This window comes from Triturus cristatus, chromosome 2_2 (assembly GCF_964204655.1).
Source record: "Triturus cristatus chromosome 2_2, aTriCri1.1, whole genome shotgun sequence".
NCBI classification, from domain to species: domain Eukaryota; kingdom Metazoa; phylum Chordata; class Amphibia; order Caudata; family Salamandridae; genus Triturus; species Triturus cristatus.
In genome coordinates, this window is record NC_140582.1 from 1,267,022,730 (window position 1) to 1,267,045,677 (window position 22,948).

Here is a 22,948-nt window from a genome sequence, read left to right on the forward strand (position 1 = left end):
AGGCTTTTTTCTGTGTCTGGAAAAGGTTTTCTCCAAAGTGTCTGAATCATGCATGCAAATACAATATTAAAGGCACCGAGTTTCAGATATTTGCAGCTGTGTGCATGTTATGGCCAGAGCGTGGGTCGATCAACATGAATTCAAAAGCATACATTGTTATTTGACCTTGACGGCTTCTACACACAGTGTTCAGACTAAGGTCGCAATGCACTTCTAGGGATGTGAACAACAGACCGTTCTCATGTGAAGAAAAAGCAAGCAAGCAGTTTTTCTTGTGATAACAGCTACCTGCAGTGTTGTGTGCAAAAGCAGCAAAAGTGGCAAGATGGCGTTTTACATCCAAGCCGCTTATGCTAACATAGCAATGTGTGTACATAATTTCTAATTTAATTCTAATTTAAAACATTTCTAAAGCGCAGCGTACACCATGCGGTTTCTTGGCGCTAGTAGGCAGGATCGGCAACTGAGGGAAAAGACAAGAGTGATAAGAATGAAGAGCTAAGCGGGGAAAGCCTGATTGAAGAGGAAGGTTTTTAAATCTTTGCGAAAGGAGAGGTACTGGGTAGCAGAACGGAGATGGTCAGGAAGGGAGTTCCAGAATGTTGAAGCCAAGGTGGAGAAGTTGGCCCCACCCCACTTTTTACGTGTGAAGCGGGGGATCTGAAGAAGGGACTTAGAGGAAGACCGGAGCTCTCTTGTGGGGACATAGGGTTTTATTAAAGAAGAGATAAAGGCGGGGGCAGTGCCCTGGCGGGCCTGGAAGACCATGCAGCCCGTCTTAAAAAGGGAGCGTTCTTTTACGGGAAGCCAGTGAAGCTCCCTGAGAAGGGGGGTGGAATGGTGATAGCGTGGGAGGCCGTAAACCAGCCGGGCCGCCTGGTTCTGGATCGACTGAAGTCTTCGCAGGCTGTAAGCTGGAATGCCATGATAGAGGGCGTTGGCATAATCCAGCTTTGATATCACCAGGGCGGCCATGATGATCTTGAGTGCCTGAGGGGAAAAGAAGCGGGAAACAGAGCGGATGGTGCGGAGAGTGAGGAAACAAGAGGAGACCACGGAGCTGATTTGTGGGTGAAGGGTGAGCTGATTATTCATTTTGACACCCAGTGTTTTCACCGTGGTTGAGGGGGAAGGTGCGGGCCCAAGAGAGAGGGGCCAAAAAAGAGAGTTCCAGGGGCTGGATGAACCACCGGTGAGAACCAACTCGGTTTTATCCGGGTTCAGCTTAAGGTGGTTGTGGTTCATCCAGTCCCTGATGAATGTCATGGTAGACTGGAAATTAGAGACAGAAAGGGGAGAGGAGGACAGATCAAAGATGAGCTGGAGATCATCCGCGAAGTTGTACACGGTGACCTCCAGCTGCTGAAGTGCGAAGATAAGAGGGAAGATATAGAGATTAAAAAGCAGGGGGGAAAGAGAGGATCCCTGGGGAACGCCGCAAGTGACAGGGAGGGGGGTGGCAGAGAAGACGCCTAGCCGCACTGCCTGGGTGCGGTCCCTCAGAAAGGAGGAGAGCCAAACCAGGGCTGATCCCCCGATTCCAGCCGCCCTGACACGGGACAGTAAGATGGTATGGTCCACCGTGTCAAAGGCGGCGGACAAGTCAAGGAGGACCAGTGCCTGGTGTTTGTTATCATCCATACCCTTTCTGAGGTTGTCTAGGACTGAGACCACAACCGATTCAGTCGAATGTCTGGGACGGAAACCGGCCTGGCGAGATGCCAGCCCCCCATTGGTCTCAATATGGGCGCTGAGTACCACGGTGACGTGGCGTTCCATCACCTTGCCCAAGAAGGGCAGCAAGGAGATGGGGCGATAGTTGGCCGAGATGGAAGGGTCAGCGCCAGGTTTCTTCAAAATGGGTACTATAGTAGCTGCCTTTAGCGCGGGGGGCACTACACCCTGTGCTAGGGAGCTGTTGAGGAAGGCGATGGGGGGTTCAGAACAGCAGGAGTAAATTTGCTGCAGAATACGTGCCGGGCAGACATCCGCCGGAGACCCCGACTTCACTTTGGGAAGGATCTCCAGAAATGATTCCTGAGAAAGAGGGGGAATGGAGGTGAGAGGGCATTGAGCGATGGGAGGGGAAGGATCAACGAATGCAGGTGAAGGTGGTGGAATGTTGGCCTTGATGGTAACGATCTTATCCAGGAAGTAGGCGTTAAGTTGATCACAAAGAGGCTGGGAGGGGGAGATTTGGGGTAAGGTTCGATCTGAGAATGCCAGGTCATTCACTATGCCAAAAATGTCCCTGGGTTTATTTTCAGCGGATGTTATTTTTGCAGAGAAATGGGTGGTTTTTGCGGCGAGAATTGCTATTTTATATTTGGCCAGTGATGTGAGGAAGTGAGTTTTTGATAAAGGACAGTAATTTTTCCTCCATTGCCTCTCCGCCCGTCGGACGCTCAGTTTAAGCTCTTTCAGGTGGTCGTTAAACCATCTGTTGGAATCCTTAGGTCGACCGATGGAAATGCGATGTAAGGGAGCCACTGAATCACAGCCGCCAGCCAGCCAGGTGTTTATGGCCTTGGCTTGAGAGGTAGATGATAAGCCGGAGAGGGTGGGAGTGGAGTTTCGAAGCAGGGAGGTCAGGGAGGGAAAATCCAGTTTGTTCCAGTTCCGCGCCCAGGTGTTTTTGGCATGCGGAGTTTTTGATACCGGGTTGCGGAGAATGGAGAGGGAAATGAGGGCATGGTCAGACCAGGGGCAGGGAGAGACTGCTGCCGAAGCCACTGGGAGGTTGAGGGACCAGACCTGGTCGAGTATATGCCCATGGGAGTGAGTAGGGACAGTTATATGCGAAGCAAAGTTGAGAGACAGGAGAGATTCAGTGAATTCTTTAGAGGCCGTACACTCATGTGGGTCTGAGGGCCAATAATTGAAGTCTCCCAGCACCAAGACCGAGGCGTAGTTGACCACCAAGTTGGCCAATAGGTCTTGAAATGCCGGTAGGAATGAGGGCGAAGGCTGAGGAGGGCGGTACATTAAAAGGCAAATAATAGGAGGGGAGGATAGAAGAGAACGGACAACCAAAAAGTCAGCAGAGGGGATAGGGGAAAAGGGAAGTGATTGAAAGTTCAATTCCGACCGGGCGATTAAGGCGACCCCACCACCGGCCCTGCCTGCTGGGCGGTCGGCACGTAAGGCCACATAGGAGGGGGGTAGGGTGGCCAGGAGAACAGGAAGGGAGGAATCACAATACCAGGTTTCGGTCAGGAGAAGTAGGTCAGGTTTCTCTGAATCGAGTAGGACGAACAGCTCATGGTGGTGCTTGACCGCCGACCTGGTGTTGAGTAGGAATACAGACAAAGGCGGGGTAGTGGGGTGAGGGTCGGGTGGGAGGGGACATGGTGACGGGGGGTATGCAACGGAGGGTGTGGTGTCGTGGGGGAGGAAGAGGAAGAAGCGAGGCCTAATGCGGAGACGAGCCTGCGGGTGGGATCGGGAAGTGGCCAGTGGCCTTGAAGGGCGATGAGTTCTTTTGAGGAATAAGACATCATTTTGGCATAATGTCGTGCCCCTAGCCCCGTCCGGCCGCGGACGGGCGCAGACGGGTTTGCCTTAGGCGCGCCTTCGGCGCGCAAAAGTTGCGCCCGCTGCGCTCGTCCGCTGCGCTTCCTACTAAGACACATGCTTTATGCCGGTGGGTCAGGAGGTTGGAGGGGGCGTGGCCAGCCGAGGGGGCGTGTCTCGCCTCGCCCTCGGGAATGGCGGCTGAAGGAAGGGAATCGTTGCAGCGAGTAGCGCTGTTTGTAGGAAGCCAAGAGATGCCGGTAGGTGAAGATACCAGTTAAAAACACAATATAAAAACACAATAATTTTAAAAAGTAGTTTGCCCCTGCTCCCGGCTTTTCGCCTCAGGAGCCAATCGTAAATGCGACGCCTGGCACCGGCGCGCTCTATTTGTAGGTATGGCGGGGGGGCGTGGCCAGCCGAGGGGGCGTGTCTCGCCTCGCCCTCGGGAATGGCGGCTGAAGGAAGGGAATCGTTGCAGCGAGTAGCGCTGTTTGTAGGAAGCCAAGAGATGCTGGTAGGTGAAGATACCAGTTAAAAACACAATATAAAAACACAATAATTTTAAAAAGTAGTTTGCCCCTGCTCCCGGCTTTTCGCCTCAGGAGCCAATCGTACAGTTCCCGCGAAGCTCTGCTAGGCAGGCACAACGGAGCCCGCGGGACACTAAACAGTAACATTACAAGGTACCCCTTGCCGCTGCAGTACCGCCTCCCAAACATTAGGCCGACATGGTGACCGCCATTTGGAACTCCGTCTCCACTACAGCATTAAAAGTAGAAATTTTGGCAGCCATTCCCTCCTCCTCTGTGGAACACCATGGGCATTTTATTGACTAACGTGTTCCGAGTACAAGTTTGCTCCTTATTGGGTGGGAACGGTTCACTGTTGTCAGCCATTTTGTGACACACTTCATAGGAGTACAGGGAAAAAAAGTAGTAGTGGGGAGGGTCTGAACACTATTAACTCTGTACAGTGGTCAGAAGGTGGTGGACAGGGACTGTGAAGGTAAAAATTGTATTTTATATATTTTTAGGGGTAGGGCCATTTATATAATTTGCGTGGGTCCTACAAATCACGGTGGGAAAATAACAGAGTATGTTGCGGTCTTCTTTTTATTAAGTCAGTGGGTGGGATACTTCTCAGGAGCAGTGTGGTGTTTACTTTTCTGACGGGGAGTGCTACATCTTTGGAGAAAATATTCTAATATGGAGGAGGAGGCTGCAAATACAAAGTGCGCTGTTGTGGTCTTCATTTAAATAAGGTTCTGAGAAGGCTACTTCTCGGGAGCAATGATTACTTATAATGTATAGTTATAGTGCTGTGCTTACTTCTGTCGCGGGGAGTGCTACTTCCTTGCAGCAAAATAGTAGGTGCGGTTGCGCTGCAAAAATTTCAGTCTAGGTGTAAAACAGTTATTATTAAGCAATCACAAATATACTTTCTTAGGAAAGGGAAGCTGCATATATCAGAGGGGTGAAAAATAAAAACGCAATTCATAAAATATCCCTTAAGCGTGGCCACACCCTCCCTTTTTTTGTCACCTATAGTTTGTAAAAGTGTTGCCCAATATTCTTGTTAATCTAAGAGGGCATCAGTTACTTTTAGAAAAGTTGTGCTACAAGAAACACTCCCGCGCTACATCATCTCAGGTCACAACAACAATAACAAGTAAAAAACAGTTAAACACAAATGAAGTCATATTTCCTAGAAATGTACGCTTTATCAAAATATTAAATGAAGCACTATGTATACAATTCTTTTTTAGGGACTACTGTTTTATAAAACATTAACAGTGTTACAAACTCTGAGGTAGTTATCAATGGAAATAACTGTAGTATATGTTGTTTATTTCTAGCACAGATAGATCTCCAACCCCTTTGAAGTACTATAAAGTCACAGTATTAAAATGTACAGGGTGATTTTTTCCACAGGAGAAGAAGAACAAAAAAATCAACATTTTTAGAATTTCTATTCTGTAGAAGTCTGGAAAGTCTGGAAAGTTCTGTTGTAGTGCTTAGCAGTTGCTCACTGCTCTGCTAACAGAACACATACTCCTTTAAGAACATAAAGGATAGTAGTAATATATACACTCCTATTCCTATATATTCTATAGGGAGAAGGAGAATAGGAACCACAACACAGAAAAAGAGAAATACCAAAATATCTTTCAGAAATGTAGGGTTTATCAAAGGCATTCAGTAAGAAAGTATCTATGCAAACAATATTTTCTTAAACTGCAATTTAGAAAAATATTCTCACTGTAAAAATATCTGATCAAGTAAGTTATAAAGGTCAGTAAGCTGTATTTCAGATGGTTTACTCCTGGCGCCGACAAATCTCCAATTCCTGTTGTGTGAAAATATGATACTGTACTACAATATAGAGAGTGTCACTGATGACAGACAAAAAGGAAAAGGAAAATAATGTCATGAACACAAAACAAGATCAATGATGAAATACTTTCCAGCGGTGAATATGTTCAAAGCTTCTTTTCTCCGGGACTTTCATCTTCACCCCGACGGATCATAAACTCCTCCGAGGTCAGTATGAATGGGAATATTACAATATATATACTCACACTATATGATCCCAGGGGGGAAATAGAGGAAAAACCAGAAGCTGCTGACGTTACTTATAAATCTTTAGTCTTTGCGCCCACGGGTCACCAACACCTCTGAGGTCAAGTATAGTGTCAATATTATAATACACAAAATCACGCTATATGAGGTCAAATGAGCCAGAAAAGGAACAGTGTTTCCTCTATTCTGTTTCTGAATACAAGCTGCTGACGTTACATATAAATGGCGAAAACAACCAATAGCACTTTTTTCTAAATACAAATCTTTACATATTTACAAATAGCTACATATTATAAATATCTACTATGCCATAAACAAACAACTTACAACTCCGTAATATGTTTTGTTGTCGCAAAATAAGAATCCGATGCTAGAAAACGGAACCTGCATCACAGAATGGACACGCGTAAATAACTCGCACAAACGAAACTAATGGATCAACGGGCGAGGTTTATATACTTGTTGGTTATTGAGTAGTCTATGGAAGGACAAAGCGGCTCTGCCAATTTAGATGTCACGTTTTACAGTTGACACTTGCTCACGTTTTTACTGTTTAACTTGTGCACGTGTTGGGAAAAGTTACAAAATGTGAAGCGGTAAAGGTTTCGATTTCGATCCTCACATGTATAAGCTACATACGTTGGAGAGCTTAAAAACTGTTACCCGGCAAACCGTGTCATTTCCTTTTGGGTGACTAAAAACATCTATTAACTGCTGTAATTCTAAATAGAACATATACTAAAAATATATTTCAGAATAGAAAAAAAAAATACATGCTAATATTTCTCATCACTATGGTTTTAAATAAAAAAATGCCAGCATTTGTAAAGCGTACAGCTACCTCCAGAGAGGTGTCCCGGCGCTCGACGCGTCGGGAAGATTAAGCAAGGTATTGCCCACAGTGACATATTGGTGGGATAGCGTGCAACCGGAGAAGAAAATCAAACTGTAAACGATGTTGTTCGAAGTCAGGTATCATAGCTGCTGCGTCACACTTTTTCCACATTTATATGTTAATTAGTGCTAATTAATTTTTAAACATTGTTAAATTATAACTTATAACAGACTACTGTTACAGTTAGTTTTTCAATAAAAAAATTATGCACGTCTTTTTAAAATTTACTTAAAAACAATGTAGGTTTCAGGGACATTGTAGTTACAAATTAGCATTTATAAAACCTTTGAAATTCACTGAAAAAAACAAATGTTTTAAAAACGATATAGTTAGTTGAATATTTTGCTCGTACAAAACCATAGAAATTCGGCCGTTATAGTTAGTTGAGCTAACTATCACTCACGCCCCCGTGATGCACTGCTGATGATGTCACATATTACATCATTCATGACATGGTCAGTGACATCACTGATGACATCACTGATGACATATCAAATGACATCACTGATGCGTTGATTTTTTTTAATATAAGCAACAAATTGTTATGCTTTTAATTAACTAAACAATAAACATTTATTTACCATTGTCCAGTCTACCATACTAGCTAGGATGGGTTACTGCAATATGCAATTTTTGGGTTGCAATAAGACACTGCTTAAAAGGCTTCAAATATGCCAGAATGCTGCGGCTCGGCTTTTATTCGCCCTTCCTAAATCATGTTCTATCTCTGTCTTTATCAATAGGTTGCACTGGCTCCCGGTGGAACAAATAATTATTTTTAAAACCTTATGTTTTACCCATTCAATTCTAACTCATCAGGGTCTCCTCATTCTAGCCAATCTGCTCAGTCCTTATGACCCCCCCCCCCGAGCATTGTAGTCTGCTAAGCTACTTTCAGCTCATGTGCCTTGGGTAGGAAGAGTAAGGGTGAAAGCCCCTTCCTTGTGGAATATGCTTCTTCGGTCTAGGTCTGCTAAGTCTGCTAGGACTATTCCTAATCGCTGGGCTTTCAGAAGGGCTGTGAAGACTTTGTTGTTCTTGATCTAACCCACTGCCCCTTTTGCTGTGTCATCTCTCTAGAATAGTGCTGGGACAAATGTGTTACCATAACATAACACAGTGGAGGAAAATGCCTCTATGACCATGAAAACAAAAGATGGGAATATTTGCTCAAAACTGGTCCCATCAAAAACAAAGATTTAGAAGCCAGATCCCGCCACAATAACCTGTAAATTACCTGTAGATCATGGGTATTGCTACAGGGAAGGATGGATCAATTTGTTGAACACCTCCTGACGGAACACTTTGACTGTCAGCAGTTCACCTCCACATTCGTAGTCAGGAGAGCGCATAAATCCCTTGGCACAAGGCCTCCCTCTTGAGCCCCTCTTTACTTATTGTATGTTTGTTATATTTTAGGGACCGGGACACTCCCCATCGATTGGCTTGAGAACAGGGACTGATACAGTACCAGTTTATGAAACTCCCATTCTTTCCAAACTTCCCTCTGGCTGTCCAAGAGGCATGTTGCAAGTATACTGATGTCAAAGACATGGTTAGGGAACATGGAGTAAAATATCAAATGCTTTACCCTGCCTGTTTGAAAGTGAATGTTAACGGCAAGATAAAACTTTAACCATGTGTTCTGCCAGCAGTACACCAAGGACCACCAGAGCCCTTACCGCAATGCTCTAGACCTACATGTCCCCAGCAGCTTGGATCCCTTTACACAGTACCGAGCAAAGTGCAACACCCCACTCCGGGGTCAGTCCAGCCAGCCCACTTATTGTGCATGGCTTTGACTCCGCATGACAAACTCCCACGTAAGTAATATCTCTGTTATTTAGCATTAATCCAACTGTTATTACTACATTTACAGTCACCTTAGGGCACATACTGTCCTGCATTACCTGCACCTTATGATGTGTACCACCTTTATGCTTAGCTTTGTGTTTGTTTCTGGTGTGGGAGGGCTTGGTGTGGGTTGTGGTACGGTTGAACAAGTTTATTACTGGATGGCTAATGCCCATTAACCTCTTAGGAAGACCAAAGCCTGCATATGTTCCACCTGTAAGAATACTTCTATCCTTTCACACAACTGGACATGGCGAGCGACGCTGGGAATGGGTTCCTAATCTGGAACATTAGGGATATCAACACCCCATGAAGGGTAAACAGGCACTTCAATATCTTACATGGCACAATGTCAAAGTCACCATCTTGCAGGAGATGCACCTTCTCCATAGACACCCTTTATACTTATGCTTCTGCGTACCACCAGCATAAATACTCACATGGGGTACGTACCCCAAAACACAGATCAGTTCCCTTCACCCCTAAGGCTAGCTATGTTGACAAGGACAGATGATATGCAGCGGTCACTGGCCTCCTAGCAGGACCACTGCTCTATGCCTATTCCCCTCACATAGATGATGCAGACTTTTTAAAAAAATACTATCCCTTCTGGGGTGTGTGTACCATATTGGGAGCAATGTTAATATGATTGTGAACCCTCAACTAACAGTATGCCACATTCCCTGCACATCCTACATGACATCTATAACACATATCTCTTTCAGGATGCCTGTACATTCAGAGACCTTGGGGTACACATTTTATTCTGCATCACACAAAAACTGGAACTGAATTCATTATTGACTCCTCTTTCCCCTGACTCCCACTTGGCTGGAATCCACAACACAACTTCCTCATACACTAACTGACCAATCCCCAGTCCACATAACTCTACTGCTGCCTCTAGGAATTATGCCTGAATGCCAATGATGATTCCTTATTATGCTCTGTCAGATTTGGGACCCAATTCACAAAAGTAATCTGAGACAGAATCCTAACTTTACTACTCCTTAATGCTTTTTGTGATTACCAAAAGTCATAAAGTTAGGATTTTGTCTCAGTTTAGGAGTAGTGAAGTTAGGAATCGTAACTTTACTACTCCTAAATGACTTTTGTGATTACTAAAAGTCCTAAAGTTAGATTTCTTTTTTTACCGAGTTTTATGTAGCGCAAACGTGACCCGAAGGTATCGGGTATCAGAGCGCTTTACACTAGCACCAAATGCGTTACATGAGGACACATTCATTTTTGGTCGGCACAGGGAGATTCTGTGATTTGCCCAAAATTACAGGATGTTGTCCATTGCAGCCAAGACTCAAACCTGTTTCCCCAGCTCCTAGTTCATCTGCCTTAGCCGTAAAGCCAACTCCTCTCCTAGATTACTTTCGTGGATCGGGCCCGAGGTCTTCTACGAAGAACTTTGCACGGCTATCATGGAATACTAAGAACTTAATATGGGCTCTGTGACCAGGCAGGCTACTTTATGGAAGGCATTAAAGGCCACATCCGATGGGGGTCTGCATTTCGAAACACACAGACATTTTATGTGACTTCAAAACTCTCACACTTGGGTCGAAAGCTAACTACAGAATATTGATGACCTTGACAGCAGGGCTGCAGATCACAGTTGCAGCACCGTTTTTCTTTGCTGGATGAGTTCTCAGAGGCTTTTATTTAGTGAGCCCATATTTTCAGAAGAAGCGATACAGGCAAAAAACTCTTGTTATGGATTCAAGGCGCCTTGGCTAGATGGCCTCATGATTTGATTTGGATTTAATTTGAATCTAATGCCATGAAGCGCTCAAATACTATAAGGCGTCTTGGTGTTGCTTCTTAAGAGTGAGAGTAAGAGTGGTTAAAAAGAACAGTATTAGTTATTAAAAAGTCAGATTTTTAATGTTTTCCTTTAGGACCATAGATAAAGTACTGTTGTTTAGCTTGATGGCAATTGAGCGAATGACACAATTTTGCCATTCCTGTGGTGAAGCTTTTTCCTCCAAGTGGGCTCTTTTAGTTCTGGGGACTACGGAGATTTGTCAGTAGTTGATCTTAGATTCCTAGATTGCTCATAAAGATTCTATCAGGAGTGTGTCCTGCTCTTTAGTGAGCAGTGCTACCTGTTGGTGTAGGTCAAAGTTGGCAAGTGTGTCAACAAGAGAGAAGGTGCCAGAGGCATCTAAGTTTTCTCGGTGAAAATGTAAACCATCTAATATTGAAAAATCTGATGACTCAATGCTGGATTCTAGGAGTTTTAAGAAAATAGACACGCAGGCCTTTGAAGAGGTAGGTCTTGCTAAGATCTACTGTAGAGCCTGATACTGTCAGGTAGTCTCTGGAGATAATGGCCATGCCACCCCTAGGTCTACCTGATCTTTCAACCCTCAGGATAGAATAACCTGCCATAACCGCTTGGAAAAGGTCCAGGATGGAATTAGGGTCCGCCCATGTTTCTGTAACAAATATGATATATAACATATGTGTGCCTACAAATTCCACAAGATCTAGATTGTACTTTAATAGGGAAAGTGAATTTACTACGCTGCATCTAAAAGAGTCCAAAAGGGATTGGTAAGAGGCTTGTTGGGAGCTTGCAGAATGGCAAGCTTGAACGGTATCATAAAAGAGAGTCAGTTTGCAGACTGTGCATTGAGAGGGGTCAAGATGGTGCTCAAGGATTGTGCATCTAGTATTCTTACTGGCTGTGTTTAGTACCGCAAGTTCCTCTTTTGAGTATGTGTCAGATGGCGGTTGTCCTGTAATAAAAGAGTAGGGGATTCTGATGAGAGGTGCGATCTGGGCATGGATGGGTGCTGACAAGCTTGACTTTGGTGCACCTGCTCATGGGTGCATTCTGCAAATCATACAAACATGCACCTACTGGAAATGTAAGCAGAGTCGCTGGATTCTGGCTCTCTGCCCCTCCCACACTCCGAAAGATAGTCATTGTCCTCCTACTGAAACCAGAACCAGGGAAGGACCCACTGCATGCTCCTCCTACAGACCTTTATTACATTTTGACAACAATATTCTCGCCAAAATCTTGGGGGCTCACCTGGCCCCCTTACCTGCCAAAATAATTTTGTTCTAGCAGTCTGGTTTGATCCCACACTGCTCTGCCTTTCTTAATCTGCGTACACTATTCTCGGTGCTCCACATAATATCCTCTGAGACACCTGCAGTGGTGGCTCTGCTTGAGGCAGAGAAGACTTTTGAATCTATGGAATGGTCTTTCTGCAGGCCTCCTTTCAGAAACTGGGTATCCCCATGGGGTTCACATCCCTAATCATGCTGCTGTATTCATAAGCAAGAGAAAAGGGCACGTTGACCCCCTCTTTTGGTATTGTCAGTTGGACAAGGCAGGGATGCCCTCTGTCCCCAATACTCTCCAGCATTCCCATGGTCCCCTTGATTCATCACCTCCTTTATGGTGTCAAGTTTTGGGAAGACCCCTTATTAATTTCTATCTATGCAGATGATATCCTGCTATTTGTACAACACCCATCTGTTTTTTAGACCACGTATTGCGTGAGGTGGGGAGGACATTCTGGTCCCGATATTAATTAAGACAAGTCCAAGCTGTTCCCAATCACGAATGAAACAACCCCATGGGTGAGCGACATCCCCTAAAGTTGTGCGTGGAATCAGTTAAATACCTAAGCATTCAAATTCATCATGAGAAGGAACAAAACCATCATCTGAACTATGGCCCAGCCATCGAACAACTCTCGATGCAGGTTTAGCGTTGGAATAACTTACTACTTTCAATCGCGGGCCAGATCACCATTATCAAGATGGCGGTGCTTCCTCATTTTTTATATTTGTTTTTAAACATTCCAATTGCTCTCACAAAATCCTTTTTTCTGTTGCTGTGAACCCTACTTTTTCGACTAGTGTGGGAGGGCCACTGACCCCTGATAGGCTGGGACACATTAACTCTAGCATACAAACTTTGTGGCTTTGGTGTGCCACACTTTCAGTTATACTCCCTAGCGGTGTGGTGTCAATTCACGTGCCATTGTAACCATGGCGATGGTCGAATACCATATACCATACCCAGAAAAGACCAATCAGACTCATTGCTTCTGCATGCCATATACCCGCATGTAATACCAATGGACCCTATTGACATCCTGACCCTATCAACGTCCAGCTGGGCTTGATGCAAGCTCCATCCTTTATTGGAAAAGGGACTACTGCATTCCCCCTCCTTACCTATCGCCGGCGGTCCTTGTCTAGCTTCCACTAGTGAACTACTGGTCAAGCTTACATTACTTTGCTTTGCACTACACATTTTATGATCTTTGACTGACGGCTACGATGTATCACATACCGACAATACCCATTTTGCAGATGCCACTACTATAGACCATTCTGTAATGTTCTGTATATGCAGAGCCACCTCTTACCACCAAAGGAGTTGATACTCTTGACGTCTCTTATTACCGACCCCACTGCCCTCAATGACCAAAGCCCCAATAGCACTCTGGATCACGGTCTCAATACATGTTTAAGCACGTCAAGTGTTCTGTATATGAAGATGGCCAAGATGAACATTAGAGAGACTAGGGAAAATATTAAAAAAGAGGCATGAATCATTATTTTATAAAGATATAATGATGGCAACATAAAGCCAAGGATTCAGAAGCATGGAATTGAAATAAATAAGAAAGCCATCCAATAATGCACAATGACAGATCCAAAGCTCACCCTAAGTATATTCTAAAGTATTGCTTTCAATGCTGTCTGCATCAGACTGCTAAAGGTTTCTGCAGTGATACAGAAAAAAGGTATTAATGTATGAATGAGATAATGTACAAATATAAATTAACATCTGCAGAACATCTGCATAACACGTTTTGCCCCAATTACAGGTGGAACAGATTGGGATAAGGTATTTGATGCTCCAAGAAAACAGTAATGCTCCAAGGCGAAGTATTTCCTTAGTCTGGTAAATAGCTCTTGTTCAAGTTTTAGCCTGGTAATGTGGCAAACCATGAAGATGCAATATTTAACGCACCAGATTCTTCATGTTTCTCTTCTTCTCTGCACATTTCCCCTGATAAATTGCAGCATGCACAAGACAAAAATGTAGGAGAGAAACTGTCAGAGGCCTGGTAGTTACCCTATGTCATCAGTAACCTTCTCTAAGGTAAATATCCCAAGAAGAAATGACCTATGATTCATAATTATGATTACTGCAGGCATTCTTTGTTAATGAATTGGAATTTAGCCCTGAACTTATAAACATTTCCTCAGTACACTCTGGTATTTACTCAATGTATCTGAATTGCATCATATTCTTTTATTTCTAGAGGCTGATCCCAGCAACCAGAGAAGTCCAGCCAATGACACAGATACACATGAAAAGATCAGCCTCATCACATTTGTGTTCCTGTTTATAGAGCTCGGGTATCATGTGCTCCACCTCTTCTGGGACAGCATAAAAGGAGCACCCTGAGCATGAAATACAAAAAGGACACTGGAAGGTGCTCAGGTACAGTGACTGCATCTCGCTGCTCCTTGCTCTCTTAGCACCATGAGGGCCCTCCTTGCAGCTGTCATCATGCTCCAGGCACTGATAACTGGAGGTAAGATTGTCATAACCTTTATCATTCTTGAATGGGGTGATTGCACAATCACCCCATTCAAGAATCCACATTGATCAGGATAGTGCATAATTCTCCCAAAAAATCCGCAATAAGAATAACCGTCCCCAGCTAACTCCATCTACTGCCATATGATGTACCTTTTCCCCTTTGCCCCTGTCATTTGGGGCCATCTACCCCTCCTGATACCTCCAGTAAGTCCCACACAGCGGTATTGCTAGGAGGGTGTCGGACCCATGCCCCCCGTCTACACCATTCTGTATCGCGGCTCCTGGTGTGCTACTGGTTGTAGGGTTAATGTCCACTTTACTCCTGAGGGACCTTGGGGGCCAAGAAGCCCACCTGGGACCTCCTGTAAGTCTTACACAGCTGGGTTCCTGAGAGCTCCGCCCCTTTCTTCATACATATGTATGCATATAAATATATAGATATACATATATACATATGAATATCAAACTTTTCACTAATAACGCCGCTCACGAACTGGGAAGTGCTACTACTCTGCCGTGGTGAAATCGCCCTGAAATAATTAAACTTCAGTTGCAAGATTAATATTGCGCACACATGTGAGATTCTGTTACTTTATTTCTACACCCAAACAGAAAAACGTGATTATGCTATGACAGCTTGTGTCAGTGTCAGCCTGCCACACTGCTGCAACCATTTTTAAACATTATTAGTGTAATGATAATTGAAATCGGATGAAAAAACTCTGAGTCAAAAGTTGTCCCTTTACAGAAAAAGTTGCAGCCATCTTTAAATGGTCAAATTATTCCAGTTTTTTTAAACAAATTAATAATTCCTTACATTAAAACCATCAGCATTTCTGTTCTGATTTATTGATGTCATATTTGATCATTGTGTAAGCACATTTTATGGTTCATTTTAATGAGACATATACACATGAGGAACATGCAAAACATAAAAAACAGTAATTATGTTCATAGCCTAATGACTTTGCTTATGTTATTGTTTATATTGAATAATCAAGCCCTGAATGGGTAGTGCTAAGAGATTCCTTCCAATCAAAGTAATCATTTATTAACCTCTCTTAGCTATAACAGTTACCCCCATTTATCAATACATAGTGAATCAAATAAACTCATCCACTGGATACCTCAACTACAATGCTATACATAAGGCCAAGGTAATTTTTATTTTTCACATAGAGTCTATCAACACATCCACTCAGCTCTCGTGCCTTAACCTCCAACCTCTTTACTCAATTCATATTTCATTATTTCTTTAAATACTCAGAAAGACTGTGAATATATAAAGTTGATCCCAAAACAAATACTAGAAATGTGTATCTTAAATTGCTTATTGGACCTCTAACCAATGTGAACCCAAAATTCTTCCTCACTGTTCATTAACGAGTGTCCTTAGCTCAAATATATATTTGGATTTGAGCTGGCGTAGAATTTTCACCCTGTCCCCTCCTCTCTCTAGTATGGGCACCTGATCTATGCCATAAAACCTCAAAAGATTGCTACTGCTCTGATGAAATGTTGTGAAGTGCCTAGCTAGATGAGAACTATTGTGCAATTTAGTGATTGCCTGCATATGTTCTAACACCCTCGTTTTAGCTTGATAAACTGTGCTCTCTACATACAGTAAATTACAAGGGCATAAATCACAAAATCGGTATTGCAGTTAAGTAATCCATTTTCTATTGTCAGTGCCTGGAACATGACTTTGCACTAGTAAATATTTTCAAGAAGTATTTCTCCTGTAAGTGCTAATAGAATGTGAAGGAATTTTATTTCAAAATATTCCATCCGCTTGCAAAATATTCCAAAGTTTATCTAAAATTCTATGTATCTCACTGAAATCTTTGGAGAACATGAAAATTAGCCTGGTTACCTCATCCTCTTTTTCTTACACTTGCTACTTAGAAGACCTTGTCTGTCTTGCTGGTTCACCCTATTTGTAGCTGCTCACAAAACTTCCTAGGATACCCTCTTCTCTCAAACCGTAATAAAGCTTCACTTTTTGCTGCCTCAATATTGTTATGAATAGTACTATTCTGTTTAATACGAAGTAGCTCCCAATGCAGGATACTATTGACTAGACAGTGAGGATGTTGACTCTTATAGTGCATTGCCCTCTGTGGGCTTACAGTACAATTTAGTCATTAGTTGTCCCCCATTGACCTATACCAAGAGATCCAAAAATGCCACCCTGCATTGCTGATGTGACTAGAAAACAGTAGATTGTATTTGTTAGTGTTAAGAATTGTAATATATTCTTCAATTTCTGTTTTTCTATGTATAGCTGATCCCCAAATACAAAAATATTGTTATGAAGACAAAATTATTTAAACTGCAACACTATTTGATTATGCTCTAAAGATTTCAGTGGTCTTGATTTAAGAAAAGTTCCAGCAGCCTCTAAGCCTTGTTGATGATTGATTGATACCCGTATAGAGACTGGTAATACCAATAGTCACCACCAAATAGTTTTCTTCCAAAAGGATATTGTCAATTAACTTGATGAAATCAGTTGTATCTTTAATATAGGATACTATATTATAGACAAAACGACTCAGCACAACATCTACTAAAATTGTGGCCTTCTCTAGAAGGCTTCCCTTTGAGGAAACTATTGGTTGTCCAGGTGGTTTCTTAATGCCTTTATGAATTTTGGGAATATGATAAAAGTAGGGATTACAGGATTCTCCACTATCAAAAATTGATATTCATCTTGACCCAATATGCCTCTTTCTCTCCAAATCATAATCAACTGATAAAACTTTTGGATACTTTTATTATATTATTTTCTAGTGATCTTCACATAGCATCACTTAGCTGTCATAGAGCTTCACCCTGATATTGCAATCTGTCCTGTATAACTACATTCCCACCCTTATCAGATGGCTTAATCACTATTGTAGTGTCTTCTTTTAGTCCCGGAATTACTTCTCGTTTATTCTTAGATTCATTGTATTGTTTCCATTGTTTCTCTTTACTCTCCATTTGATTCCTCATTTTATCCAGATCTTTAATAATCTGTAATCAATCCCTGCTTAGTGGGATTTTTCCCTCATGCTGGAAGCAAGCGGTTGTTTCCCCCCTATTGAAGAAGCCTTCACTTGACCCGGCGTGTCTTAAAAACTACTATTTCACTCCTTCCATATCCAGTAAAGATCATTGACCGCCATGTGAGCAGAGCACTTTCCCAGTTCCTAGACGCAAATGATCTACTGGATGAGGTTCAGTTTGGATTCCGCCCAGGACATGGGACAGAGACTGCCCTATTGACCGTGTTGGACGATCTTCGTCTGCGTGCAGACAAGGGCCAACATGCCATCTTGGACCTATTATATCTGTCTTCCGCATTCGACACGGTCAATCATAAGGTCCTCCTGGAGCAGTTGGAAGGAGTGGGGACCGGTCTAGCACATAAATGACTTTATTCATAGCTATCTGATAGAAGTCATGCCGTAGCTCTTTCCCCCTTTCGGTCCAAGTTCACCAAAATCCATCATGGTGTGCCGCAGGGCTCTGCAATAAGCCCCATTCTGTTTAATGTCTACATGCGTCCCTTGGTGGATATTATTAAATCTTATGGCATAGGCATGGTAAACTATGCAGATGACACCCAGTTGATCTTATCACTGGAGGGAGAACAGTCATCCTCCTTGAAGAATTTTCACGCTTGTATGCAGAGTGTGGCTTGTTGGTTAAGAATTAATTCTCTGCAATTTAATGCAGATAAAACTGAAATCCTCTGTACTGAGGGTGGGAGAGTGTCCCATTCTCTTCCGGTCAACTTTTGGCCCATTCCTGCAGATGCCACCTTTGCGACCATCTAAGGCAGTCCGCAATTTGAGAGTTACATTTAATGAGAAACTGACCTTGGAAACACACGTCAACAAGATCTTGGGGACCCGTTTCTCTCTTGTTAGGATCTTGAGGAAGATTCTTCCTCAGCTCCCTGCTCAGACGCGCCCTCTTGTAGTGAGGAGCGTGATCTCAGCTCCCGGCTCAAACGTGCCCTCTGGTAGTGAGGAGCGTGATCTCAGCTCCCGGCTCAAACGCGCCCTCTTGTAGTGAGGAGCGTGATTTTGAGCAGGTTGGATTATTGTAATTCATTACTGCTGGAACTTCCTAAATGTATGACTGGGAGAGAATTCAGAATATGGCGGCCAAGTTGGCTCTGGCGCGCCCCCATGAATCTTCCTCTACTCAGGCCCTTGCGGAGCTGCGCTGGCTCCCCATAGCACAGAGGATCCACGTTAAATCCCTCTGCGTTGTGTTTAAGGCACTGCATGGTCTGGGTCCATACCACTGAAGAGTAAATTCTGCTGGTATCCCCCTTCCCGCTGCCTTCGATCCTCTACAGCTTACTGGGTGAAAGTACCTCGGTTCAGAAGAGCTAAGCTGGGGGGACAAGCTTTTAGTGTTGCTGCTGCAAGACTTTGGAACAAACTGCCCCTGGAGCTGCGACAGTTGAAAGATCTTCTATCTTTTCGTAAACAACTCAAAACCTGGCTTTTCCCCAGAATCTAACATCTCTTTGCTTATATAATAATAACTGTCCCGTCTTTTCCCTCTTTAGCTCCAGGATGCTCGATGAGTTGCAGTGCGCTCTATAAGTTCTTTTTATATCACATTACATTAATAACAACTGCATGGAATCTATTAATCATGTTGAATGCTGTTTTAGGAATGAATATAGATTTACTTTTGAATTATATTTTGGTACTTTTCTGAGGTATATTAATCTGTTCCAGAAACTGGAGACCACTTTCTACTGAGTCATGCTCTGTTGGTGCTGAGAGACCTTCTAGTTTGTGTGGAGTTCTTAAAGCTGCCAGATCACCCACAGTTAAAAACGTACGTTGATTCTACAGAAATATCTCCAATGTTCACAGGCTTCTTAGTTTTTCCATGGAATTGCTTCTTCAATGAGAGTTATCTTATTACCGTATAGACATCTATCCTTGTTTGTACATACTCCCATCTTCTTGTTGTGCAAAATGTCAGCCATCTATGGAGAACTTGTAATCATTTGATGCTTGCTGTCTTTTAGATAAGCTTACTACAGTGAGGTCATGTTATGCTACTTCTGAAATGCCCCTCCTTTGCTCCTGGTAACTTTTGTGGTACCTTGCTGTCTTGTTTCTTTTGCTTCTTTTGCTACTCCTTCTATTTTTTCTCTTTCTTGTTCCAGGGGTCTTGTTTGTTGTGGAAATTGGAGTCTCGATTGTTGTATTATCTGACATTCCTTTGGAAAAATGTGCAACTCCAACCAAATTTGAAGACAAATCGGCAGTAGCTCCTTTTGTTTCTCACTGATCAGTTTCAATCTCAGATTCTGATGTGTCTCTTATTGCTGAAGTGGTGTTCCTCTTACTTGCCACTTGTACCAATTTCCTTGGGTAAAACAAAGTTCTTAGCAAAGGTTAACATGTTGGTCTCTTGCAAATGTCTCATGTTGGTGCTGCTGAATAGTTTCTTCATATTTAACTAGGCGAGACTTTGTTTGTTGTTTTAAATTTTCAGCAATTTATTTTGTTGAATCCTGCGCAATAGGTCCTCTAGGCACTTAGGGGCATATTATCAAGACAGGCGATAAAATTATCGCCGCTTTAGCGGAAGAAAACTGCCGCTAAAACGGCGATAATGGGCTTGATAATATGGTCTATGGAATTCCAATTGAAGCTCATGTTAGATGTGAAGGACATCTTGATAAGATGCCCCATAATTTCTAACAGGAGCTTGCTTCTATCACTTGTAGCATACTTTATACGAATTTCCACCATTCCTTTAACTGATGTCGTATGCTCTGCCCATTCTAACAGAATGTTCGGGTCTGGATTCTCATAGGGGGCACTGTTTAGATCCTTAGACCCCTTGGAATGCGATTGAGCTCTTCGTAGGGAAGTTGCCTCCCACCATTTCCCTGTTTCTTTTTCATACATCTTTAAAGTACCCTTGGTACTAGTTCCTCCTTGCACATTTCTATTTCCTTTGTTATCATGAAGTTTCACTGAGAAAAAAGAGACTGCCACTTACGATCTCTATTCGTCAATAAACATTTTGTAAAGCAAGGTAATGTAAATCGGATATTGCAGTTGCATCTGAGTTTAAATTATGACTCGTCAATGCCAGCTGAGGCAGTTATTTCAATTTGATAATTGTAGCAAGAAGTTTGACTTAAAAAAGCTGTTCCTCGGTTGACTATGCGTTCTCTGAGCTGTGGGGCATATCAACAACGAGGCAATAGAAAATTATCGCCGCTTTTGCGGCCGTTTTCAGTCAAAAAGCGGCGATAATTTTATCGTCTAATTAGCAAGCTCACTCTAACGCGTGAAACCTTGCTTTAGCATCAGGATTCCTAATGCCCAGCTTTGCATCTCTAATGAGATGCAAACTGGGCGTTCCTGACCTGACATGACAGGAGAAATGTGGCTAAGCGACATTTCTCCTATCATCAAGCCCCACGCTATGAAGCATAGCGGCAGGAAAAGTAGCGATAACCCCTGTTATTGCTAATTTCCTTACGCCTGCTTCAGGACTGACTTAGCCATGATATCCTATGGAAGGTGGATATCATGGCTAAGTTTGTGAGGCCCTATCAACAAGCTAACGCCACATTTTGTGAGATTATCGCTGGGTTTCCAGTGATAATCTCACGTTAGGCAGTTAGCACTAGGATTTTTTTATCGCTTTTGAGATAAGCGTTGCTAATAGCAAGCTATCGCAGCGATAAATATCCACGCTAGCCGGCGATAATTATCCTAGCGCTAAGTGCGCTTAGCGATAATTATCGCCGGTTGTTGTTGATATGCCCCTGTCTTCCTCCGGTCCTCCGCTTCCGACGTTGTCTTTGTATCTTTGTACTCAATTCTTCGTATACATATCAGACTTTTCGCCAATACCACCGTTCACAAAGATACGGGTGCTGCTACTTTGCAGTGGCGAAATCGCAACGCAATAATTAAACTTTCCTTGCCGTTGCAAGATTAGTAGTGTGCACATTAGTCAGATTCCGGTACTTTATTTCAAACAGAAAAATGCATTTCAGCCAAGACGCCCTTTGTCAATGTCCGCGTGCCACACTGCTACAAATATTTTTAAACATTATTAGTGTCATGATAATTGAAAATGGACTAAAAAACTCTGGGTCAAAAGGTATCCCTTTACAGAAAATGTTGCGATCATTTTTTAATAAATGTATCTTTCCTTACATTATACCATCAATAACTTCTGCTTCGGAACCACGCCTGACAATGAATATATAATCAATATAATGAGCGCACATAGCTATTTTGTGAGCCCGTTGTTCATTGGTCTTTGCGCAGGCCATGCGCTTCTCCCATCAATATAAACAATAACATAAGCAAAGTCATTAAGATATTAAGACAATGACTGTTTTATATGTTTTGCATGTTCCTCATCTTTAAATGTCCTATTATAAATGAGCCATAAAATGTGCTGTCACACTGATCAAATATGACATCAATATGATCAGAGTAGAACTGTTGAAGGTTTTAATTGTAAGAAATTAAGAACTTGTTAAAGAATTTAAGGGGGAACTCAACAGAGAAGCCATTCCCTCCTGACACCCTACAACACATGCCAGTCATCTGAAAGAGAGGTCTGAAAGGAGAGAACAGCCCCTCCCCACACCCTATTAAGCACACCCATTGATACCTCAACATGCACATCTAGCTGAACTTTCCTGTCAGATATCTCCGCTCTGTCATTCTTCTCTTCACCGACCTTCCCCGCATCAGCCGAACCAGAGCTGGAGGACAATCCTTCTCCTACCTTTTCCCCAACAACAGGAAATAACTCCTACACCACCTCAGAGCCTCCAGCTCTGTCCTCAAATTCAGAAAGAAATAGAAGACATTTGTCTTCCACAAGACACCAGACAGACCAGTGTTTCCCCCTTTGAAAATGCCAGGCCCTTCCAGGTGATATGTGTGCACTAAACATAACAATAACAATAACAATAACATAACATAACACTATGGTGAAAAGAAGTGTGCATGGCACAAGGCGTCTCAAAGTGATCCAACGCAGGGGAAGAGAGAAACACAACCACATCCATTGTAGCTATGGCAATGTTCTGCACATCTTATCTGACGCAAAGCAGCGTATCAGCGTTGGTTGTTGCTCTACATTGCATCTAATGTTAGTAATTCTGCATGCTGTCTTCACTCATCATAAAGTGTCTTAATTCTACCTCAGTTGTTGCTTGTATCTAGTGCTCAGCCCTGCCCGATGCAGCCTTATTTGTTTAGATTCATTTATGCCCCTGCTCTCCAAAACCTGCATCATATAATCCCAATCCTGTGGTCATTTTTTATTATTTCGTATTATTGAGCACTAGAACTTGCTTGAATTCTCCTCAGTCCTTAAACAATTCAATGTGAAGTCTCTAAGGCTAAAACTGTGCCAGTGTGTTTTTATATTTGTGTAGCTCTGTTGAAATGAAAAATAGAATTGTACACAGAACTGTAGATTATTTTTATTTTTTTTGCA

General features: G+C 42.9%; 1 protein-coding gene across 1 annotated transcript in view; it reads left to right on the forward strand.

Annotated features, from left to right (window-relative positions):
- The first annotated feature begins 14,380 nt into the window (after positions 1–14,380).
- Positions 14,381–22,948, forward strand: part of LOC146863565 (phospholipase A2 inhibitor and Ly6/PLAUR domain-containing protein-like) — a 257,339-nt gene continuing 248,771 nt past the window's right edge. Inside the window, exon 1 of the mRNA XM_085643188.1 lies at positions 14,381–14,432. Within this exon, the coding sequence (XP_085499314.1) occupies positions 14,381–14,432 (52 nt within the window). The remainder of the gene's footprint in view (positions 14,433–22,948) is intronic.